The 27,291-nt window shown below is 31.2% G+C and overlaps 1 protein-coding gene across 1 annotated transcript in view; it reads left to right on the top strand.

The window, feature by feature from the left end:
• LOC142325748 (nose resistant to fluoxetine protein 6-like) overlaps positions 1-27,291 on the top strand; it is a 30,889-nt gene that overhangs the window by 2,604 nt on the left and 994 nt on the right. The window contains exons 2-6 of the mRNA XM_075367777.1: positions 10,077-10,170; positions 10,937-11,086; positions 13,784-14,007; positions 15,077-15,294; positions 21,135-21,232. Coding sequence (XP_075223892.1) covers positions 10,107-10,170; positions 10,937-11,086; positions 13,784-14,007; positions 15,077-15,294; positions 21,135-21,232 — 754 coding nt within the window. The 5' untranslated portion in view covers positions 10,077-10,106. The remainder of the gene's footprint in view (positions 1-10,076; positions 10,171-10,936; positions 11,087-13,783; positions 14,008-15,076; positions 15,295-21,134; positions 21,233-27,291) is intronic.

Raw genomic sequence — 27,291 nt, 5'->3', positions numbered from 1 at the left:
CATAGAAATTCAGACCTACGCCCAAATACGTCGATCAAATTACGTCATATAACAAGGGAAACGTAACCTTTTTCCGGTCCACGCAGGAGCCGGGGACAAATCGCGCACCACCACCCGGTCCCATCATGGAGTCTCGCGCGGCGTTACCAAGTCACAATCACGGACCGCCACCGGCGGAACGAAGCCACGCCCCCAGTCACACGGGCTACCACACCCCGGCAGCGTGGCCAGATCCGCCTCCGCCAGCGGAAGCTCCAAATCGAATCGCAAACAATACCAATATAACCGTGGCACGATGTCAATGCGCCTACCTCCAACCAATCCAGTGCCTAGGCCGGAACCTTGGCCATCCGGGATCCTACCACGATCAAATACCTTGATTAAATTCCCCCTGCAGACCTACACACCGCAAGGGCGCGAAGAAAACCAGTCACTATAAAGCACTCCTCGCGGATCATCCAGTGAATACGGAGATCTAGAAAGGAATGTATTCTATTAAGTTCCCTAACAGCTCGTGAACGTTCGACTTCATATCGGGGACAGACATAGAGGACGTCGTTCATTGTACATTAGTCCCACTATCCGGGCATTGACTTGAATCCACCGAAGAAACCTAGCCAAACTTAGCCGAAAGGTACCGTGCCCGGAGAGAAACTGGGTGATATACCGATTGGGGGAAACCCATCTAATCGCACCTAAATCAGACACTATAGGAAATATGCCATGTGTGTATCGACCTGTGGAGGATTCGTTCCACCTGACCTGCCAAGACGCAAGGCCCCTGTCTTCAACTCCTGCTTTCGTTCTGACGTCAATACGTTATTTCCCTTGGAAATGTAGCGTTCCTTACGCTCATTAGCCAACATATCTATTGGATTGACTCCGACTATAACACAGACTGCCTCCCGCGAGACTGTTCTACAACCGCCTATAACAGCCAGCAAGAGGAGTCGCTGGGCCCAATCGACTCTTAAGCAATATCATTGTGGTTTTTGTCTGGGCTGAAAATCATCTTATGTTGGAAACTCCACAGCTGGAGTGTCTCACAAGCATGAGCAGCTCGGAACCCTACGTCGTTACGAATCCCCTTCAATCAGCAGTAGCGCGTCGTCAGCATAAGCGATGACACGACAACCACACGCCAACCTCAAACGCAACATGGAATCGAATTCTATCCAAATAAGGGGACTCAGAACAATGCCCTGAGGGCATTCTTCAGTTAGGGTTTTACGAACCGCCGAGCCGCCATCACGCAGTGAAACAGTCCGATGACTGAAATAACTTGAGATCACTTCTAATTCATTTCGTGTACATTTAGACTTCTGCAACTGAAACAGGGCAGAGGGCCACCGTAAATTATTAAATGCCCCGGATATGTCCAGAAAAATCCCTAATACATATTTGCATGAACTAGAGGACGCCTTATCCATTTTAAGGGACAATTGCCGTTGCTATTAGATGTTCCACTCACATTAAGATACCGCACTGTCAGCACGATGCTGTGTTTCCCCACTTCACAAGTGTCGTATAGGAATACTTAAAAGAGTAATTTCCAGATCGATGAATTAGCAGCTGCGGGCTACATTCGTGGCCACCAAGATCACCTGATCTAACATTGTTAGATTTTTGATTGAGGCGTTGGATGAAAAGTATTGTGTACAAGATACAAATTCATACACGTGAAGAGTTGGTTGCTCGTATTACAGATGCCACTGCACGAATTAAGGAGTCGCGCAGAATTGCAGAGAGCAATGCTAGCAATCCGAGAGCGTGCAGTCAAATGTATTGAAGTAAGACCGATTTTTGAAAATTTATTGTTAACTTTATTAAATGCATAAATTATATTTTTATTTTTTTAACATTGTATCAATTGTAGAATTAAAATTTCAGTATGACTTTATCTCACCCTTTGCCTAGGAATCAGGCCGAAATCTTTCTCTACTCGTAACCCACTAACGGAGCGTTTCTAGACTCATGTTTATATGAACTTTTTACATTATTCTCGCTAGTAGAATGTGCTTAGAAAGGGCCGATATTACTACATGAATCACTCTGTATATATGTATTCGTTTTTATGTATGTCAGTTGTTATGTATGTAAAAATACATTTTGTATATTGGATAATTAATGTCTATAAAATATTACATAAATACATACATAAGCTCTAAATACAAGAAGATTATCTTACTCTTTCTTTTTAAGTCGATTAAAAATAAATATGCTCTCATATTCTTACAGCATTTTTTTTTTTTTAGTTGATATTACTAAAAAAATTCCTGTCTTGTGAACACAGTGGTGTTTGGGGGAGAAAGCTAATCCCACACTCAGTTTTGTATCATTTAAAAGCAAATGCTGCACATATGAATGTAAGAGTAAAAGCCATTTAAATTTTACAGCAATAATTAAAGCTTTATGATTACTAATAATTTAACAGCCATTTATCTTCCAGAGTAGCAAAAAAACTGAATTGTAATTTAATTGAGACCTCAATAATGCCAGATAGAATTTTAGCATTTATGTTTGATCTGTTCCTCAATCACTTTTCTCAAGACGTAAAACATCTTAAAATTTTAACATTGAATTTTCAGTTCTTTAAATTTTTTTTTCTTTTCAGTGCGAAAAACGCGTATGCGTTAACATCACCCGGATTTAAAAAAAAAAATTATTTTTTTATAAAGAAAATAAAGAAACTATAATAAAATAAAAGAAACTAACTAAAATAAAATAAAAGAGAAATAAAAATTACAACTAATATCACATATAAAATCTAAAACAAACCAAAAGTAAAAAGAATTTAACAAACTCCGAGAAGGGGTGTAAATGGCCCCTTCTCGGATAACAGTAAGACTAACAGATAAAATAAAAACTATAACTAAACTAAAAATATAACTAACATAAAAGTAAATAAATATATCGATTATAAAAACAAAAATATTAAAAATGAAATAAAAACTTAAAACTAATACCACTAAGAACTTATATCTAATATCACTAAGGACTTATATAACATTTTAAAATTCTGACTAATATCAGTCAGAATTTTAAAATAAGATAAAATTTATCTTAAAAAAAAATAAAAACAAAAAACAATATAAAATTTACACAAGTATAGAATTTCAGAATATCCGAGAAGGGTGTAAAGGGCCTCTTCTCGGATAAGACCAACACGATGCAAAAACAGAAACATCCGGTCTAAAACTTTGTTTTAGACTCAAAAAATGACGGATATTTCTGGGCAATTTAAATTTATATGCAAAGCCGCATGACGAATGCAATCCACAAGAATGTGGTGCACGGTCATGCGGCAATTGCATCGTGCTCATAGTGGTGCATGACCTACTGATATCAGGTACTCGTGTGTGTCTCTAGTATGGCCTAATCGCAATCGACAGAGGACCACTTCCACTCGACGAATTTTTCTGCATGGGGAGTCCCAAGGCAACACAGAATCTTTAATGTGCCGGACTTTGTTATCAACGGTGGCCGTCCAATCACCTTGCCACTTTGCTCGAAGAGACTTCTTTACATAATTAATAAAGTCCGAAGTAGCAACATGAGTGTGGTGAAGGGAGGTTGATTACTAGCCTCTTTAGCAGCAGAATCCGCACTTTCGTTACCTGGAATTCCCACGTGGCTAGGAATCCAACAGAAAGTCACTTCTGTGTTGCGATGATCCAACTCAGCGATTGCATTATAGATTTCAGTGACCAACTGATGTCTAGAGTAAAAATCTTGTAAAGCTTGGAGTGCACTACACGAGTCGCTACAAATAATGATATGACGGTATTTTGGGTTAACGATATTCAATGCCTTATAATAGCGTACAATTCAGCAGTAAATATACCTGTAATATTAGGCAGACCAAACAAGTAGATTCTGCTATTAACAATAAATGCACTTGCAAAGGTATGATTCTGTTTTGAGCCATCTGTGTATACTATTGCGTCCAGGTTTATTTTGGAGAGTATATGGTGAAAAATTTGCTGAAAAACGATAGGTGGTGTTGCTTGTTTCTTGTATGTGGTAAGATCTAAAATAAAATTTATATGGTTGATTCTCCACGGAGGATATGAACAGTGATACGTTGGAAAAATAGAAGGTATGTCCATGTTTAAAAGATGTAGTAACCGCCGGGTACGTACACCCATAGGCGGAGTATCACGTGGATGGTCTTCGTATCTCTGTAAACTAGGATTTGCAAAAACTGCGGTAAAAGCCGAGTGATTCGGTTGCCCTTTTACACGGGCAAAGTAAGATGCTAGAAGGTGATCACGTCTATTCCAAAGAGATGGTTCACCGCACTCCACAAGTATGCTAGTGACAGGGCTTGATCTAAAAGCACCTGTAGCAAGACAGAGAAAAGCATGGTGTTCAGCATCTAACATCTTCAGCGCGTTATTACGCACTGAAGAGTAGGCGATACAACCATAATCTAAGCGGGAACGAATTAAGGAATAATAGAATCGCAACATACAAAACCTCTCAGCTCCCCAGTTGGTGTTGCTCAGATAGGTTGCTAGTTCCTACTCGCAGCATATCTAGCAGTTTGGAACATTTCGTTTTTTCATTGTTTGATGTGTTTGACTCACGTAAGACGGTTGTCAAAAAACAAACCAAAAACCAATGCCAACTAAATACCATGAGAGATAGAAATTTCCTCTTCATTAAGAGAGATTTGTGGTATAAAAAGGACCCGCAATCATAAAAAAGACTACACATTTTGTTTTTTCAGCTGAAAAGGTTAAAGCTGGTTACCTTAGACCAACCTTCAAGACGAGATATTGTGTTCTGCAATAGTCTTTCTGATGTGAATTGTTGAACGGGACGTGATATAGATGGTAAAATCATCAACGAACATGAAACAAGTGGTTGCACACATGCAGTAATACTATTGATGGCTACAGCGAACAAGGTGGTACTTAATAAACTTACTGGGGGGACTCCATTCTCCAAAGTGACGCTACCCATTAAGGAATCTCCAAAACGATCACGGAAAAATCGGTCATTTAGGAAACCCTTGATAAATGCAAGCACACAGCCCTTGACTCCCCATTCCTTAAGGGTGTTAAGAATACCACGTCATCAGGCCGTGTCATAAGCCTTCTTGATATCAAAGAAAACAGCGACGAGGCGCTGGCGAAATAGGAAAGCTTTTTGGATGGCTGCTTCCAGTGACACTGAATGGTCAATGGAAGAACGTCCTTTGGAAGTTGCGTTTCGTAAGATGTCGCAACATCACCGAGTGTAAATGTAAGAAATATCAGTGTAGGATGTTGTTGTGTAGTTGTGTAAGTGTATATGTTGTAATTTATGTAGTGTTCTTGGTGTAGTATATGCGTATAGTGTAAAGTGTTCTGCAGCTCCGTGTGTAGTGGGAAGAAAAGCTGCAGAGGCTAGGCCCGTAGGGACGCCAACCCCCAAAGTCTTAAAGAATAAGACTTCCCATCGGGGAGTTCTTTAAATGATTCATTTACAACATGATATGCTTACATAAAAATAAAGACCTAAAAATGTTAACAAACTGTAATTTCTTAGTGATTACAAAATAATTTAGTATTATCAATTTAAAAAATGAGACAAGTACACACATTTTAGTAACTGAAAACTTGAACCTGGTTGTTCTTACCTTATCAATATATAAATATCATTATATTTCAATATCGATTCAAATTTGATATAAAATCTTGCTTCTTGGCTGTAGCCACTGAACAAGAAGACTGAAACAACTAAATGTTCCACATTTAGAGAAAACATGATGGGTTCATACAAATATTTTATAAAGATATTTATTGCTATAGGCAATAAAGTTATACTAACTCAATAAGTATTGTATTTATTCTCTGGGAACTTATTTCATTTTTCAAATCAGAAACTTCAGTTCCTGAAGAATCCCTGAATGAAAGCCGAGCATGTGACACCTAAACATACACATATACACACAATATCTGTTACATGTGATACACACCTTACTTCTTTGCTTTAGTTCATAAAGAAAGAAACTTCTTTGCTTTAGTACATTTCAGTTTTAGAAAGAACATGATTACACGAAAATCCATTGAAACTCAAGATTGATTTTAAAAGTAAGGTTGAAGTATACAAAGTCTACATACTTGCCTCAAGAAGAAATATGGAAATGTAATTGAATAATTTTAAAATTTTAACCAAAATAGAATTAAGAGTTAGAAGGAAAATATTGAGAAAGAGATTACAAATCAGTTGTTAAACAGCTGACTTTTGAAGTTGATGGTTCTGAGCTTCATATCCTTGTAACATTAGTTGACTTTATACTATTTTGATTTGAATACTGGACAAAGGATACCGGTGTATTTTGGTGGTTGGGGTGGTGTGGTCTTTAACCACACATCTCAGGAATCACATCAGGAATGGTCGGCCTAAGACTATACCTCATTTATATGTCATGCTTAAAATCCTCATCTCATTGGGCCATGGGGGAGCTTGCATTCACTAGTTGAACAGACTGCAATGAACACATTAGGAAAAAATAATCTACAATCTAAATAAAAGTCAGGGAACTAGATAAAATGTACAAGATGCTCCAATACAAAAATGAATGAGACAAAGCTGTAATACTCCCGTTGCTTTTTACTCCATGCACAGAAGCAACAAAGGAAGTTCATATTTGAGAGGGGAGCAACAATCCAAGGAATGAAAGATGTTGAGATACTATGTAATATACTATGCATGATATTATTTTTTGGTACTAAATATTAGAAGAAATACTGATTGACATTGTTTCAATGTTTGAGAAAAATTCAGTCTGAAAATAAACAAGAATGACTAACGATGATGAAGTATGACTGAGTGTCATAAAGAGAATTTAAATATACTAACAGAAGAATATAATAAATAGAAGTTAGAGATTTTTTTAATTTAGCCTTAAAATTACAAAGAATGGATGAAGTAAAAAAGACATCAGCAGCAGACTGGCAAAAGCAAGGAAAGCTTTTGTGACAAAGGTTTGTACAAAGGACTGTTAATAAAATTATCTAGGAATTAGAAATTCTTAAAAATATATGTATATATTTACAATATTTATATTGTAATTCTTACAAATATCTATATTTATATAGGTCTCTATGTAAGAGAAAACAGAAGGATCAATTTTCATTAAATGATTTTTTTTCTAGAAATAAATTTTTGGATATTTAACATACTATGTGATTTAATATCTAATTATTATAGATTTTAATTGTTTTCCAACATCCAATAACTAATTAAAGATGATCCAGAAGTGCTTAAATTAATGTTACCTTGTGAAATCACGATTTTAGAATCGGTTTACAACTTTCATCACAAGTTAATCTAGTTTCTTACTTAAGGCCAAGGTTTTATAATGTAAGGTTTAAAATTTCATTCAAGTTTTTGAATAACAAAAATTATAGACTAGTTCTGTCCTGTTTTAACATATAAATATCAAATAAACAAACAGAAATGCTACTTTAAATAATATTTAACCATTTTTATATTAATCTAAATATAAAATATATAAATATTAATATATCTCACTTGTTGATCATAATTAACTAAAAAAACAATAAATAATTTCAAAGTCAAAAAAGATTGTATTACAACTGGTAACTAATTCACAATGCACAAATATAGAATAAACTAATTTATGTAATATTAAAATAAAACATCCATCGAAAATGAAATAATAACAGACAGATGCCCAAATGAAATTACATTTTTTTTTATTTGAAAAAACAAATATGGTGACCTAACTAGGAAATGAACTAAGGAATAGATGATTGAGAAGAAAGCATTCTGACCACTACACCAAATAAATGGTCAAAGCTGCAAAAAGTAAATTAAGAAAAAACTACTTTTCTTACCTTCAGCATGAGTATGATAAAGCAGAACTTACTTTCCATTTAAGCTACATTAGATTACCAAGTAATTCACAATGCAATTTCAGTAAAGCAAAACTTTCTTTTGGATTCAGATCATTGTAGATGGATTCTATTACTTTACAATTTTTCAAAACCTTAGGATAAAATTAAAAAAAAAAAATTATAAATAAATAATAAGTGAAAAAAATAATTTAAAAATATTTCTTTTGTTAATTTTGGTAAAATATTATATAAAATATCATATTTTCCGTAAAAAATTTTTAAATTCTGTATTTTTATTCTAATTTTATATTCATGATTATTTTCATTTCAAAATTATAAAGTTTTGAAATTAAGATTTACAACAGCGCGTACTGGAGTTATAAGTGTACCTCTTTAAGGAATGTGTCGTACGAGAGAGAGATTGAGTGAGTACGAGAAAGAGAGGTAGTTAGATGGCGGTACTAAAACGTCATTCAATGATAATCATACTACCAAAAAGGAAACGTTTTTCTGTTTAGCCTACGGGAATCACCGTCAGGTATTACTTCAGAGGATGGTGTGTATGAGAGTAAGTAAAGTTTGATCTTGTACAGTCTCAGGTACCATTTTTGAGATGTGTGGTTAATTGAAACCCAACCACCAGAGAATACTGGATCGTGGATACCGACGATCCAGTATTCAAATCCGTATTAAAGTAACTGTCTTTACTAGGATTTGAACGTTGGAACTCTCGACTTCGAAATCAGCTGATTTGCGAAGACGCGTTCACCACTAGTCCAACCCGAGTTTGTTGAAGAATTGCCTGTCTTGCTGGTGGATATAATAAACTTATCAGTGACAACCAAAACAATTCCGTCTTTAGCCAGCATTCTTCCTCCAGATTTGTTACTTTTGAAAAGTAACTCCCCGCCTTTACGGGTGGGATGCCGGAGCTTCCCACCCTTCCTGATCGGCCACCTCCTCCTCAGATTTTTTTTTACCCTCACTTCCCTGAATCGGTTCGAACTGGAAGGTATGACTTGACAACAGAGATATTGACTCCCGCATGGCGGCCATAATTACCTGTCATGAATAACCTGTCACAATAACACCCCGTGACTTCAAGCAATTCAGTCAACACTTCACCTCAACTGTTCGTGGTGCTACTGCTGTCACCACTGCTCTGCTGTTGAAGTCGCTGACTACTACCACTCGTTTGGGAGATGACGTTATTATCTCGTATAGCGTGTCCATGAATGCCTATAACGCAGCAAACTCGATGTTTGGTGAAACATATGCTCCAATGACAACTGCATTTGCCAGTTCCAACGCTATGAGTCCTTTGCCACGACTTAGAAGAGTCCACATCCACCTGCCACTGATATCGAAGATGGCGACATCTCCTTCCCTATCAGACCACCAACCAGCACTTGCTGAAACATATTTGTTTAGTTCGGTAGCTACCATTAGGTCAACATCTCGTTTCTTTGCTACCTCTTCCACTAGATCATGGGAGAGCGAACGTCTGTTGGCATTAGTTAGCAGCACTTTAATCATTCTTGGTTGATTCGCACGGTACTCCTTCAGTGCGATAGTCCCCCTTCCCAAAGTCTAGGCACTTCTTGGGCTCTAATCATGACGCAATTTTGTGCCCTTTCCGCCCACAATTAAATCATAATTCCGAGCTGTCAGGGCCCTTACACTCACTTCTCCTATGACCGGTGCCCCAGCATCTGTAGCACCGATCGACATCTTCCCGAATGTAGGCCCTGCAATGGACCCAGCCAATCTGTATTCTCCACTCTATCAACATGTTGGCAGCCAGTAGTGTTATAACTATAGAAACATTTTATGTCTCACCATAAGCTTGCTTCAACACATGTGCTATGGCTCCTTGAACTCTTGTTCGGTCGTCTGTATCTACATCTTTAATATGCACTGTAGTTCGCCTTCCACCTCTTGTTAACATATCCACTTGTAGAGAAAAACTACACACCATATTTGTGTGCGGTTTATAATCATGATTCTATTAATTTCTTGGTAGAGGACACTGAGATATCATGCCCAGACATCTCTGTTTTTCATATTACGATTTGCTGCCCTTGATAAATTCAGTTAACTCATAGGAAATATGTAATAACTTGTAGTCACTGTTATTGAGGTTGTAAAAAAATATATCTCTCAACTCTTAACACATTTCTCGAATACTGATCCATATATTAATTCTGACCTGCTTTTTTACAGGAAATTGAAAATTCTTCAGGATCTGTGACAATGATAACAAAATTGGTGATTTTATTAATATGTCTTCTTCCAAAGAATAGCTTTCAGACAAACAGTAAGTATTTGAATGGAATTTCTATACTTTAGAGTAAGTGTACCAAGTACTGTAGTAATAACTGTATGGACTGATTTATGATTATTATAAAACAAAATTAACAACCATTTACAAACTTCAAAGCAGTTACAGCATTGTCTGAAAACAAATTATTGACTCTAGATTTGAACAATTCTAGTGCCTCTTATGGTGATTATTGAAAACAATTAATCTTAGCAGTCAATGAACATCCTTGATATTGTTTGATACTGCACTGTTGTAAAAATGAATTGTAAACAACTGTTTTACTACTATTACAAATTCAACTTTATGGTTGTACCTGCTGTTGAAACGGGGCGGAAATCAGGTCTGAACATTACCCAAAATGTAAAGGTTAGATCCACCAGTCTGTGCAGTAGTAGTTTAGTGATTGCATTTCCATTCAAATGTAATGCATAATATACAGTAGAAAACAAAACAGATGTATTGGTTTTTTCAAATATGAGAAAAAAACAGTAACAGTTTATTATTTTTTTTATTGTGACCAGCCAGATTGGAAACAGTGTCCTTTCAGCACCAAACAGATCACGCTTATTAGGCATAGCACTTTCTATGTCTAATGAGAGATGGTTAACACTAGAAATGTGGGAAGATAATTTGTTTCTTTCAGCACTTCCTTCAAATAATGTGACTGTTTTATGCATTATTATTATTATATATCTACATCTGTTCTACCTTACTGTATTCCTGTTCTAACTTACTGAGTCAAAACTTATTTTTATTACAGATGATGAATCAATTTGGCCTGGAAGCAACTGGAATCTTCCATCATCATTACCTATTACTATTGATCAAGAATTGATCAGTCCAACATGCTGGAATCACTTTCAATTTTTTCTAAATGAATTACAAAATATGGAATTATGGGCATTAAAAAGTAAGTTTCTGATTTTATTTTAATTGAATTTTATAGCCCATTAAAATATGAAACCATGATTAAGGGAGTTAGGTGCTACATCAATATTGCCTTAAAGTGGCCCTATCTTACTATTGTACTTCATAGGATTTTCTGCAGCTATTTAAAAATACTTTAAATTTTAAATAATTAATTTCCTGAATTTTAATATTTTAATGTAGGATCAAATGTTTAAAACTCAAGATTCATTTTCTTAAGAACTAGGATTCTCCATAATGTTTATAATAAAAAAGCTAAATCTGTTTTAAAACTACCCAAAATTGGATATTTTTTTCTTCGCTGAAAATAGATAAAAATCGTTCATAGGTTGATAGGAACAATCACATTACTATAAGGTATGTATATTTGTTTGCGAATACTTTTATATTTTGAAGTCAGTTGTTATGTCAAATGTAAAATTTTAATCATTATAAAAAAATGGAAAGAACCTAATCAAGTTAGCTGTAGGTTACGCTTAAACATTCTTTATGTTTCCCTAAAATGCTAATAGAAAAAATGTGTATAGTGATAATTTAGTATTTAAAGCTGAACAACTACATTTAAGATGATAGTGGTTCAGTTATTGTTGTTATATCACCACCTTATCATGTATTTTATTTTTACATTCTGGTGTGATAGTTACTATTTCCTGTGATTTATCTAGTGTGATATGTGAAGTGTTCTAAGGAACTGAATCTTGGCATGTTTTATTTTTATTTAATGTACATTTTTATATTTAGCTGAATTAATGTCCTAATGGGGTCATCACATTATAGGATTTGCCACATTACTAGTGATAAGGATGATCGCTAAAAATTATCTTAAAGAGTGACTGGTATTTATTAAAAGTATTAATTTCAATCTAATTAATTGCTATTCTAGAGATTTCTTTTCCAGAAATATGTAAAACTAACAATAACATTTGGAATAATAATGTTCATATAAGCTTTCCCCTATGAAAAACCAATAAGATAACAAGTACAAAAGTAGATTAGTAATTTAATAATCCAAAAATTACTAACCTAAGGGTAAACTTATTGTTATGTTTGAAAAAAATCATAATAGCTTTTAAGAAACAATAGGAAAAATAAATTTCATTTCTGAGATTCACTCTTTCAGAGTTCATTTGAAAAATGTTAAGATTTTTGACAGATTTTAAAGAAAGTAAAGGATTACATTACAACCTGTTTATCAGTAAATTTTACCATTCTATACAACATGAAAATTGCTGACCTAGTTGATAAATCAATTCATGTTTTATGGAAGATAGTTCTTAAAAGATAATTCTGACAATTAAGAAACATGATTTGTACCTGAGCAAAAATAATCTCACAGTGGTTTCCAAATCTATTTGTTGCTTTACACATGTGCCATCTCAATTTTTCTTATAACTATCATGCAATAAAGTGTCTAATGTTTGTCAGAAATACTTTTTCTGGGAAAAAAGTGTAATTGTACAACTAGTTATTCTTGAGGCTGTTGCTTGTAGAGCTGAATATTACTTACAGTTTGGAGCACTTAGTGTGCTATAGTGCAACCACATAAAAGAGAATGATTGTTGTTGCAACAACCATGACCATTGAGAAAGTATTCCATTTTGGGAGTGACCTGAATCTCTAGTCAGACTGCTACAAAATTTTTTGGATTACAATATCCATCATAATACAATTAAAGAGTTACATTTATCTAAAATGACTATTTAATTAAGCAAATTCATTTTATTTTGCTTAATTCTATGTATTACTTTGATTTTGTGTGAATGTATCAATTATGAAAATTTATGAATTAACTGAACAGATTAATTTTAATATGTATTCATATAAATATATATATAACAGATTAATATATATATATATATAAATTTATTTATATATATGTATATATAAACTTGGATATTATACTACTTTTTTCTTTTTTGTTACATAAATAACGAAATTATTGTTATGTTTTTATTAGAAAAAAATACAAATTAAGAACATCTTAAATATTAAATAAAAAAAAGTAAGTAAGTAAAGCAATTAAAATATATACATGTACACACACATATATGTATAAGAGTGAATCAAAGATTATTGAGAAAGTTGCAAAGAACTATTTTTCATCCAAATAGAATGTGAATGGCCAGAAGTCCAACAAAGGTTATGTACAGTTTTAATTTTTGCTAGATGTTTTGTAGTCTACCATTCCTTCTGATAACCAATCTTTACAAAACTAAATTTTTCATTTAAATCTGATCAGTAGTTCTTATAATGTTATAATGTAATAATGAAACAAAAAAGCAAACATTGAAAACAAATTATAGTAATTGCATTTTCTATGTAATATGATTGTAAAAGGTTTTATTTAAAATAATGAAAATTTCCAAGTACAGAAAATAGATCTTTTGTAGAGAATTTAATCAAAATACAATTCTAAGAAGAAATAGATTTAAGTTAGTTTAGATAGGTTTTCTAATGCATACTTTTGTAAAAATAACTGAATGTAAAGAAAAGCATAAAATGAACTATTTGAAATGTATAATATATGGCTCTTATTATCCTCATTTCAATTTTATTTTTCTAATTCTATTAGTTATACGAAAGTAAGAATTATCATTAGGAATAAAACGCAGTGCACTCATATTTTAAATTTAGTTTTTTATAATATATAGATTTTGCATAATACATTTTTATTTTACAGTGTATGATGCAACAGGAAAACTTGGATCTGGTGTGTTAAGAGGGAACTCAGCACAATTAGGAGATTATGACGGTTGTGTTGAAATATCTGAATCACAGAATGATATTCAAGGACAGTATTGCCTAGCTTCACTGTTTCTTGATAAAAGAAACTCATCGAAATTAGATCAAAATGTTCTGGATTTAATTCAGTCATACAGAGCAATGCACAGCACACCTGATGATGTTTGTATTTTATATTCATATTTTCAGCATAATTTTATTTATGGTAATGTCTGTACAGGTTTACAGTTATTAATATGCACAATTGTAGAAGTATTTATGAAACTGTAATACATCAAAATCAACTTTACTTATTGCAATATATTCTATTACCATTTAAAAAAATCCTTTATAAATTAAAATTATAAGACAGTATCTTTAGAGGATTTAGCTGAGTTCTTGAAAATACTTCTGTAATATAACATCTATAATATAACTAAGATATAATTAGTAAATAAGTAGATAGATGAGAATAAAAATTCTCTGCATCTGGTAATTACTGTTTAATGTCAAAACATCCCTTGTTTTATATTTTTACTTTTGGTAAATCATTACTAAGCCATTTCTCTTTATAATTTAATTTAAATTACAGTTAGGCAATTCATTATAAATTAAAATATTACCAAATCAGTTGCATCTAAATCCAAGTTTACAATTTTAATTAATACATCATTGAAAAATGATGTACATCATTGAAAAATGAAGCTTCACAGCTTTCCTAAGACATTTGTTATTTCCCTTGAGATTTGGCATTCAATTTACAAAATTATATGTCAATTTCATAACTGTTTGTATATTCTAAAGTATTTGAGGAAATTAAAAAAAAATCAAGTTTTATCATTTCCTGAAAAGCATTAAGTGTTAATAACAAACTTTTAATATAATTTTCCAAAAAAGAAAAAAAACTGCTGCACAATTTTTCTAAATGAAGTGGCGAACAATGCCAACTTTACATCTCTGTAGATGTTTTTGATATCATTATTGTATCTTTGAATGAAAATGCACAATGTATGTCCAATGTAGAACCTTTTGAAGTCAGCATAGTTTGGTTTGTGTACTCTTTTTCCTCTTAAAAAGTTATATTTATAAACATATCAATTCATGCTTACTGAACAAAAGTAAAATTGCATGTTAACACAGAATAACACACATTTTCCTATAACAACAGAAAAGCAATAACAATTTAATTTTCTATTGTTGAATAAATTAAAATGCAGCAATTTTATTGACATTCTTTGAATTTATTTTCCAGATAGATATAAAAATTGCTCCATCATTTTCTGAATTACTTTGGGGATTGTGTGTACCATCATCATGCTCAGTAAATGAAGTTGAAAATATATTTTCACATTACCTTATGAAGTATAATTCAACTGACACTGGTCTTAATATTAGAATGAGGATGAAGTCTAATTCTTGTCAAGTTCAGAAAAAACCTTACAGATTAACTACTTCTGGAGCAGTCACTCTGTAAGTTTAGTTTGATTGTATATATTTTATAATTACTATTAAGATGATATTTAAACATTTTTTTATTATCATTATTCTATTTGGCAGTGCTGTATAAACATCTAGTGTGTTTAAATGTGTAATATATGTTGAGTGCAATAATTGCAATGTTTGTGGAAAACTGGACAAAAGTTACAAGTCACTCCTAAAAATGACAAACCATTCTCATTAATAAAAATTATTTAAACCAGGCTTACTGGGAAAGTGAGGAATGAAGTGACTACTGATTTATTGATTAACTTCTGTACTAAACCAGATGTATGGTTGGATGTCATCATGTGGCCTATGAAATGAAATTCACTTGTTATTCTATCCTGCAAGTGACACCTTCACTCTGTGCACTACTGAGACTGACTATGAAGTGAAAATTATTAATCTCAAAGAGAGTAATTCTAACTGGTGTCTCTGGTACCTTAGGTGCATTAAATGCATCATAGCCATAAATAACATTGGGACAATTGTTGTGAAGGAACAAATTAATGTAACCCTCTGTTCTGAGACAATGCATTAATAAATATCACAGTCTGCCCCTTTGTTTCCTGTATAGCACAAATAAATGGTATCCTTTTATTTTTAAAAGGAAAAGGAAATGAAAAAGTAAACAAAAAAAAGTTGTTTACTTTTTCATTTGAGGTAATGATACCTCCAATGAGAAATATAACAAGCATGTCCAGTTTTAGTTCAGCATTATTTAAATCCCGTTTCATATGGTGTAATTTAAAGATAATGATGCTTCAGTATTGAAATCCTGCAGTCACAGTACATCAGAAGTACAGTAGTTCAAGAAAAGTACATGACATGGAAAATATATTAAATATTGTATGATTTGATTTAAAATTAATGGATTTTTTCTTCTAAAGTCTCTCTTTCACAACTAATTATGAGGTGCTTCCTCATGTTTTTTCTTGATGAATTAATTCACCATAGAAGCTTTGAAGCTTAGATGTGGGAATATAGAAATGGAATTTTATAGTGAATAAAAATGCCCTACCTGGCTAGGATTCAAACCTGGGAACCTGAATGAAAAAACAAGACACTACCACTCTGTCATTAAGTGAAAACATTGTCTACAATGAAAAAATCAGGAATGTATAACATTTAAGACTCTGGATCATCACTGATATTGCCACAGTTACGCCTGTGATGATCCAGTGAACTTGGCCAGAAGTCAATTATCAGTTGGATATTTACAGAGTGAATATCATTCCTCATTTGGGGCATTGGAGCTCATATCGAAACATTCTAAGGTATGTAAAAAAACTGTTTGAACTGCTGATTTTTTAAAAAAAAAATACTTCTTTGATTATCTTTGGTATTTTCTGAGATATGATTTTTTTTAATTTGCTGCAATTTGCATTTGCTTTTTCGATAATCCTTTTTCCCTTAAAGATTGTTTGAAAGGATGAAGAGATTTGCATTATATCAAAAGAAATAGGACAGTAACCATTTTAATTGTCAGAAAAATCTTTGGGAAAGTATCTCCACCGCAAAAAAAAAATGGAGAATTGGAATAATGTAGTTTCTTGGAATCTTTGACTGTTTTAAAATTTCTATTTTATTTCTGTTTTAACAATTTTTTAGTATTAACAGTGTGTTGAAGAATGGGAGTGGTTTGCAATCAGTCACAAAAATTAAATTAAATTTAATTAAAATAAATTATGAATTCAAATTTTTTAATTTCTTAAAGAATAGTATAGAATATTGTCATTTGAGGTGTTTTAACTAAATTGTATATTTTATGATAAAGCTTTTAGAATTTTAGGTATTTTAGTCTTAGTTTTTGCAAATTTATTATTGGTTTATATATATATGGTTTAATAAATGAATTAAAATATTTAAAAAATATATTTCTTAAGAAAATCATAAATAAAAAATAAATAAATAAGAGAATAAGAAATATGAAAATAGTAAAATCAATATTAATTTTTTTATTGAAATGCATTACAATTTAAATTGTACGCAAAAGACTGAAAAGTTCAGTAATCTTGTTGACATCTATTTTTTTAATTTATAATTAATTTGTTATAACTGCAAAAAATATGTGCATGGTAGCTGAAGGTTTTAAAACAGCATTTTATGATATTTGCTCTAAAAGAATGTTTTTAAAGAAAAATAGTCAAGCACTCTAATTTTTTTTTTTTAACAAATGTTGCTTTTCTTCTTATCTGTAATACTTGATTACCAATTCTGGTAAAAAGCAGGTAGCATTTCTTTAACATATTGTTTGTTCTAGGTAAAATGGTAAATTGTGTAGATTTTGTTATTACCAAAATGCATAAATGATAACTTATCTAACCCCTAACCGATCTCATGGAGTAGCTTAATTCAAGTTTGTTTAATAAGGATAAAATGCCAAAGGCATATTTTAATTTTAACTCCTGTAGATCATTAAAGTTGAATAACGTTGGGGTGTTTCACTCCATAATGTTAGTTTTTACTAAGGGTTAATGAATAATTCAGTTGATGACATCTAAAAAATTAATTAAGAAATTTCTTCTTGAATTTTGTAAAAGTTTTGTTTTTATAATGAAAATGTAGTAAGCTAAGTTGTGTATTGATACCTCTGCTTGAATGATTTTTCTAAATTTGGAGCTCTAAGAACTCTTAATTAGTTTACGTTATATGAGTATTAAAAGTATTTTTGAGAGGGATTTTTTATGTTTCGAAATTAAATATTTCAGAATCTCATTTCCAAAACTTCTCTTGTCCAAAAATGTTTGAAATCGATATTTTTGTACGACTTTATTCAGCATTTTCTCCTCCTACAGGAGAAAATATGGTTTTTGTTCAAAAACATCCTTAAAATGATTAAAAAATCAGTTTAAATAATGTATGAATCTTGTTTCCAAAATGTTCATTCAATATGGCTGCAATATTTTCAATTTGCTTCCTTTTTTTTGTAACAAAAAGTCTCTTCTCCAATGCATAGATTAAATATAGATATGGCTTTACTTTCAATGGTGTCTCTCTCCAATGTACTAGACATCATAAAATAATAAATTATAATAAAAAATTCTGTGAAATAGAATATAATGTAACGTTACAGGAGGGAAATATTTAATGTGGTCACACGGCTAATATTCCTAACAGCTGACATAAATATTTTCTGGAAAACGTTTATGAGTTCTGTGAGTTTGTTCGTTCTCTGGTTATTTAGATACATTTGGTAGTATTTGGGTTATCTTTTTTCGTTTAGCATGTTGTTTACATATATGTATTTGTTATGTACAATATGACTTAATTAGTTTGTTTTATGCAATAGAATTATCAGTTTGATTATAAGCTTATTAAAACTTACTTTATTTTATCGGAAATAAAAAGTTAATTATGAAGGATATTTGTAAATTTAATCAGAACATTTATAAAAAAAAGATATAAGGAAATTCAAGCCAATTTCATGCTTAACTGTAAGATCAGTGAATCTCCTAAGAGAAGAATTGAAATATGTAGAACCAGATAATGCAGACATGAAATAGATTTTTCATTCCACACACAAAAGATGGACAAACAAGGCAAATTCATTTTTGTGAAATACTAGGCGTTACAGAGAAAAGAATTCAGCATTTCTGCCGAAGGCATTTTTTAAATGGAAGTCTTGCTTCTGAAGCTGGTGATGGTGATCACAGATCCCATCTTTATGAAAATAAAATTACTGCATTGAATGCTTTCATTGAAACACTAGTTCCATTAGAAAAACATTACCACAGAGGCTTATGTAATACTTGCCCAGTTACCTCAATATTTCAAAGCTACATAAAATATATAAAAATAATGCTGAAGGGCTTTGAGTTCCCTATGCTTATGTTTAAGATATTTTTATAACTGACTATAATTTTAATTTTCGCTCTCCAGCTGTGGATACGTTGAGGAGCTCATTTTCAAGACGCCTCTTGTCAAAAAATGTTTGAAATTGGTATTTTTGTATGACTTAATTCAGCATTTTCTCCTTTTCATGAGAAATTGAAATTAACAAACTTTATCAATTTTAAATGTTGTCAGTATGAACTAAAAGAGAAGGCTGGAGTCAGTTCATGGAAAACAGAATTAGAATGTCATAAAAAAGAAGTGGCTTTTTATTCTCTCTTTCAGCAAACAAATAGAGGGGAAATAACATCATCTTTTGATTACCAGAAAAATAATGTACTTCCAAAGATCCCAGAGCAAGTGGTTTATTACTGCTGTCAGTTTTATGTAAATAATTTACCAATATGCGAAGGCATTTCAAAACATAAACCACCAAAAGATAAGGTTAATATTTATACATGAATTGTACATGAACTGAAGCAGATGCTGCAAAGGAGTCTGTTCAAATAACTTCCACTGTGTTTCCACTTCCACTTCCACTGTGTTTCACAAATTACAGATGACTAATTTTGAAGGATGCACTAAAATAGGTCTGTTTTCAGATGGGTGTGGTGGGCAGAATAAGAATTCTGCCTTGCTATTCATGCTAATATACTGGCTTGTAAACTGCGCTCCATTGCACATGCAGTACACCCATCTTATTTTCCTAGTCCCTGGCCATTCAAACCTTCCTTCAGACAAGATGTTCATTCGGATTGAATTAGTACCTCAACATCTAGACACTATAATATACCCAAAGAATACTAAAAACTGTTCGAGAACCATGGAATCATTTTCAAACTGAACGACGGCTGTGATGTGTATGACTGGAAGGAAGCTTGTGGAAAACTAATGAAAAAACCTGGCCAGTTTCATTTTAAGTTCATTCCCACCAAATTATTTATATTAAATTGAGCCAGAACACCTGTGTCTGAAGTACTTGTTAAAGGAAAACATGGTACCAAACAGATATAGGTACCTTAAACAAAATTCTTAAACCAAAGCAGAAGCTGTCAAGATTACAATAGAGAAAAAATACAATAGAGAACTACAAATAGCCAAAGGCATTTCTAAACAGAACAGAGAAAGGCAAAGAGGATTGGGAGGCGAACCTGGACTTATTATTTTATAAAAATGCCATTTTGGGTGAACATATTGACTGCGAGGGTTCAGAAAATGAATTGGAAGATACCACATTCTGTGATACTTCCACCTTTCATGGAAGGTGGAAGTACTACCTTCCATGAAGGAAGATGTTTAAAGTATACATTAAATAGTTACTTAAGTTTATTATTTTCTTATTTTATTGTATAAAATTGTAATAACAACTTAACTTACTTTCACTGATAAACCTACAATTTCTATCATATTAAAAGATTCATATAAGCCTAAATACTAATTTTTTTTTTTTTTTTTTTGTAATATATAATAAGCATAAATAATTGTTACTCTTTTTTAGTAATAAATTGTATAATCTTTTGATAAATTTTGTACACTGTCTTTTGAACTAGAATGTCTCTTGTCTGAAGAGTTTCATTCCAAAACTTCCCTTGTCCTTGTTTTAGTTACAAAATGACTTTTGTTCAGAATTATTTCTTTATTTACTTTTAATGTGTTGCTTTCATTACCTATTTTTTTTTGATAATATATGTTTCTATTAAATTTATAAACATGACAGATAACTTGATAACATTTTTCTGCATAGATACAGAATTTTAGCTTCGCAAATGTTTTTTGTGGTTTGTCACAAATTTCACTCGAAGGACAAGGAATGTTTTGTAATTGAGCTCCTCATTTTTATAAATTTTCTGTGTTCATACAATTTTAACTGTTCCAAATAAATAACAATTCTAACGAAAAAACAATTATATTGAATATGTAATTTTTTCATATAAACATTTTCTCAAGAAATGTTTTTATGTTTTAGTAAAGCTAAATACAATTCTCTTCTGTTTTAGTTTGATATACGCAACAGTAATTTCAGCTATAGCTTTTGCTACGTTCAGTGATTACACTTATTTTAAGAAAGACACGTCTCGAACTGAACAAAACCCAGGTAAAATTTGTAATTAAATAATATTCAGATTAACATATTTTGTTTATTTATAAGCATTGTTCTGTATGAAATATTAAACAATAACAATCAAAACTATTTTTGATTCAATAAATACTTCTTTTAATGAAGTTTTTTTGTGTGGGTTATTCATTTCTAATTGCTGGGTGAAATAACATTACTCCTGTTAAAAAATAGAATTCTGCCATAGAATAGAAATACAGACTAAATACAACAGTGATAATCCTATATTAATATTCCTCTATAAGGTATTTTCCTCTACAAAGACACTCTAAAGCAATGTTATTCATTTTTCACTAGAAATAAAAAAAATAAGCAGCAGTTTAAGTCAGCAGTTTTCTGCAAACTATGATCATGACATATACTCAATTTTCTAAGTCACTATGTCCAAAGTAGACAACAAAGTAGATAACTTAAACAATACCCAACAAATTACCAAAACAGATACATTTTTATCCACAGTAAATGCAAAACAAAATCAAAAATATACTTTGTGGCAGAAAATGCATTATGCAAATATAAATCAGTCAATGTTCCTACAAAATTTCTGAGATTTTTAGGAAAGAAGATTAATGGGTTGGTTATCACTTTCAAAACTACTCACAAAATGCACAATATCATACAACTAAGATTACAAGTACTGATGAACATAACCTAAAAGTGAATAATTTTGCATGTTATGACTAGACTGCCTGTCTGAAGTTAGATAGGCTTAGAATCAACTGTTGGTACAAGAATACATTCTGTACAAGCATCATACATTGGAAATGTCACTCTTTGCAAATCACCTCATAATAACAGGGCATATGTACTATTAATCATATTATGTAAATTTTCAAGTTATTCTTATAAGCCACAATCTTATTATAGGCGAGTAATTTGAAATTTTTAAACACATAAATTCGGAAAAAAACAATAAATTAAATGAAAACAAATTAAGTATTCCATTTGACTATTTCAAGAAAAACTTAATTACTAACAGAAATACCAATTACAATACTGCTGAAGGGTTACATAATAGATCTGAAAAAAATGATAATAATCAATATTTAGATGGTAAATCTTCTTAAATGTGTACTTAAATGTAATTAAAAAATGTTTTAATGAGATTTCATTACATTGATAGTAAAAATTGAGGATAATTCAACATTTTTTAGTGGACTCATTAATATACTTTACCAATTGAATTCAAATTTTTCAGAAATTTGCCTAAGAAAAATAATTATTATTTAGTCCAAAATGAATGTTATATAGATAGATATATTTAATAGAAATAAAACAGTACAGAGAGGAAAATGTAGCTCTTCTTTGCTCATAAGGATATCAAATTTTCTTGATGTCGGTACCGGCATGAGATTCCTATCGGTACCTCATTAGAATGTTCAGTTTCCTTGCACTTTTACGAGATTATATGTTTAAGCTGCTTTGCAACTTTGAACTATGAATATTGTTTTTTTGGTTTAATATGCTGTTGGTGTTATAGTTTCTAGAGACATACTTTCTTTTTAAAAATAATCAGATCAATGGTTTCATTCTGGATGATTTCAACTCCTCACCATTACGTACAAGTAGCTGAAGTTACTAAAATGCACCTGTTTTCAGATGCTGGCATTATATTGATGTTTGAAACATAGATGACCCTAAACATAGTGACACTAATAGTTTGGTAATTCTAATCACAGATTAAGTCTAACAACATAAATTAAATCCAAGGGTCAAAGTGACAGTAAAATCTTAGGCTTTGTGATGCCATGTGCAGACTGATATAAGTAATTGATTCTGAAGCATTGTAAGAGGTTGTTATACTGACATGTTATTATACCTGAGGTACTGTCATTTCCATTGCTCAGATAATGACAATATTCAAACTATAGAAAAGTAGACTTAACATGTTAAGGAGTGCTTTTGTGTAAAATCTTTTTATGGTATTAAAACCCATGTTCTTCTCATATGAAAGAACAGATCATGTTTTTTTAATAGCTATTTGTAAAGATTGGCAGCCAGAATAAATTCGGAAATGATTAGAGAACTAGACCATCTTTGAACAGTTCCAATTTATCTGACATATTCTAGATTTAAACATCAAGGACAAAAGGAGACTTTATAATTTGATTTTTGTTGTGCTAACTACGTAAGATTTTAATAATAAGAGTACTGTAGAGCCAGAGTACTGTAAGAGTACTGTAGAGTTTTGTGAAGATCAAATAAGCAGTCTTGTTAGAATTTTATGCTTGTTCTAGTTTTTAACAATGACTGAAGTTTTTGGTAATTTTGTGGTATTGTCAGTTTTATTCATTCAATATAAGTCATTATTTTGGATTTTAAAACAGAAAATGTAATTTCTGTAATAAGTATTTAACAGTGCTTTATACAGATAATTATACAGTCTATGGAATCTGTTCTAACACTAATACATCATCACCTCATGATTTTTATGACTATTATCTAGTGACATTTAATTTAGGTGCATTCAACATTCTGGATTACATTACTTCTGACAGAATCTTTACATTGGTGGGTGAATGTGAACGTGCTCAGCATTCTTATTATGTTTAATATTCCTTAGGGGAAAACTAAACTTTTTTGTAAAGAAATGAAAAAAAAGGTTAAAAAATTAAGTACCAACTCTAACTTATTAATAAAAAATAAAATGATCACTCATTTCTGTTAATGATGAGAAATGGTTACAGTAATAGGATATTAGATTTCATGTCTAATAGCAGGTATCAATATGGAAACCTAATTGCATGCTCTGGAGATAAACTATATTCAACAATAAATGACATTACTGATGAAAGGATTTTCATCACTATACAGAACTTTATATTCCAGCACCAAATATTGTTTCAATTTACTGAATAAAATATTAGGCATAATTCACAGAGAATAAAAGTTTGTCATCCACACCAGAAACCTAAATATTTATACAAGTTGCCGCTAATGATTGGAAGACTCTTTATTTACTAAGTAGATTATTTAATCTAAATCTGATAACAAATAGTCCCACCAGAATTATACTTCCTCTTCCCAAACTCAAGTAGACTATACTGCTACAAATTTACCTATTGTGGAATTTATAGGTTCTGTTTTAAATGTGGATCTATGTAACCATAAAGCTCTCGTTGTGAAAATATTTACTTGTTTTTGAAACTTAATAATATGAGGAATAAAATTAAAATTTTGACAATAATTTTCGACATACTTAATTTTATACTGAATAATGTTCTAGATAAATTTAATGACCCAAATGGGAGGTTTAATTTTTATTTGCCTTCCTCAGTATCCTAAATGATATAAGCTCGATAAAACAGGTGAAATATAAACAGCTCAAACATAAGCAATGGTTTTTAGCAGGTCTTTTAATTTTACATTGTAGACTGAAAATCCCTCATGTCCTGAAAAAGAAGTAATATCACTGAATTTTTAGATTAATTTCAAAGTACATATAAGCAAAGTAAGTCTACTTTCTGATAAGAAAATAGATTTTAAGAGTAACATTTCTTCTAGTGACAATAAATTCAAAACCTATTGTAACTTAATCCATTCTGAGAGAGCTATATATTTTCTTATATAACCCATTATAAATTCTGTTGTGAAGCTAGTTAGTGATTATGATTATTACTGAGAGAAGAGCTGCGAATTATTTTAATAACTGGTAGTCAGTATTACTTCTGTTGTTATTATCAGTTATTATTATACCCTTTTAAGTGTGATATTAAATTTTCAACAGATTTTATGTATATCTCTACTCTGTTCCTTCAATCAATCAATGCTTTTATCTGGAATACGTTTCTAGAGATAAGATCTTTGTTTATGTTATGTCTTTAAAATAAAATTTTAGTAAATGTATTTAAAATAAATATTACAATTCTGAAGAGTTCTGCATTATATCTATTTTGGGGTATTTTAGTATGTGATGTCAGTTTCCTTCATTTTTTAATTGCTTAAAATTTACCAAAATAATTCTAATTTTAAAAAAGAAAGCCCAAAACACATTCATGAAAACTACTGGCCAGTATAAATTCTCTACTCAAAAATGCTGTAAAAAGGTAATTTTTAATAGATGTATCTTACTTTATAAAATTTTAAACACTGAATGAAAAGAGTTTAATTACCTTAGAAAAGGCTTTTCAATTATCTTAGCAGATGCAGATTTGATGGGTAGTGTATTAATTTATCAAGAAACGAAATTTAAGAGCATATGCATTCTTGTTTACTTGACAAAGGCTTTTGATTCTGATCACTCTACATTACTTTTTGAATTCTATTACTGTGGTGTTAGATGGTATTTTTTTAAACTTTGAAAATCTTTCCCAAGGAGTTTGAAGTAAAAAATTTTTATACATTCAAATAATGGATTGTTTGAATTTGAATCATACAATTAAAAATAATTAATCTGCATTTCCCAGTATTCGTATTAGGGTGTTTAATTTTTATATTTTAATAAAGAGCTCTCTAATTTCCAGCATCAATTTAAATCCTTTTTATAGATCACCATAGTTGAATTACAGCATCTATATCTTTCATCAATCAGAATCAAAGTTTGAATTCCAGTAATGCTTGAAATTTTTCTGCACGCTACAAAATGCACTTATGATAAACAAACATCAGATATAATGAGTTTTCACTCAGAAAAAGATTGAGAATATAGAAAATGCTGAGTTTCTTAACATTACTATAGATAAAGGCTGAAGTTGAAATTCACATATACAAGCACTTTGTTCTCAAGTAATTGCTGAGTGTTACCTAATAATAAAAGGGTTAAGTTTACTACAGATAGAGGCTTGTCTTATCTCTGTCTATTTTGTTGATATTCATTCCTTGCATTATTTTTGTGTTATTCATTTACTGGAAGAATTCTCTAAACTATTCAAATTGCAAAAAAATGTTTAATCATAATGGAAGCAGTTGATAATGCACATAATTGTTAAATGCTTATAAAGTACTTTAAAATACTTCCACTACCTTCTATTTACACTGGGAAACATTGTCAGGTTCAAGGTGAATAAATTCAAACTGAACAGGTTTTACATCATCACAATATGAGATTACATATGTAAAAAATTTGGATAGATGGTTAAAAGCTTACTGCTTAGCAATTTTTTTATACTGTGGGGGAATTACCTGAGTGCAATAGTAACAGTGGTGGGCACCATCACTGTTTTCTATTCTGCTTGTGTGAATATTTCAAGATTTGATGATATTGGTTTATTAATATATAGCGATAATTTAGCATTTATGTATTTGCATTTAGTTTGTTATATGCATACCTTAATTTTAAATATTCAAAATTCAAGCTACTTACATCTGCAATGTATTATTGCAATTACTCATTATTTCATTCTCTGTGCTCATTCATTCATTATGTTTCACTTGTCCATCTTTCTTGTTAAAATATATGTTTTAGATGTCTAACAAGATCAAACAAATAAAATAAAATAAAAATATTCACGTAATTTGCAATTTCTTTTTTTTTCAGTAATTTGTAATTTCTCTTTTTTCAAGGCTGAAAATTTTGAATATTTTTAGCAACATATGAGGATAAACTGTATTTTAATGAGCGACATGTATAAATTTGTTGTTTTCACTGGTTCATACACAGACATCAAAGTAGCATTAAGAAGAAAGAAATTTCTAAAAAGAATTCTTCATTCCTCAATGTATTTGACCCATGATTTTAAATAATGAAAATTTGAATTCTTTACAAGTTTATTCAGGATATTTAGATTAAAAGAAAAAAGTAGCTCTTGAGCTTTTCTGTATCAGTGAATTTTTAATATGACAGCTTAATTAGAATAAACAGTGGATTTTGAACTTCTAAAATTCAGTTCATCAGTAATTTAAAAAAAAAAAACTTAAAATAAACATTTTTCTAAATAAAATACGAGGTGCGACAATAAAGTAATGAGACTGATTTTTCTTTGCAAGATGTGGCAACTCTGCAGCTTGCGTAGGCACACCATCTTTGACCTTGGTCTATAAGCTACTTCTAGTCCAAGCGGCACATTGATGCAACTGCTCAGTTGTGAGTTGTGCTGTGA

The sequence above is a fragment of the Lycorma delicatula genome, chromosome 5, assembly GCF_047948215.1.
Source record: "Lycorma delicatula isolate Av1 chromosome 5, ASM4794821v1, whole genome shotgun sequence".
Taxonomy (NCBI): domain Eukaryota; kingdom Metazoa; phylum Arthropoda; class Insecta; order Hemiptera; family Fulgoridae; genus Lycorma; species Lycorma delicatula.
The sequence above is the reverse complement of the archived record's forward strand: the minus strand, read 5'-3'. Positions and strand labels throughout refer to the sequence as shown.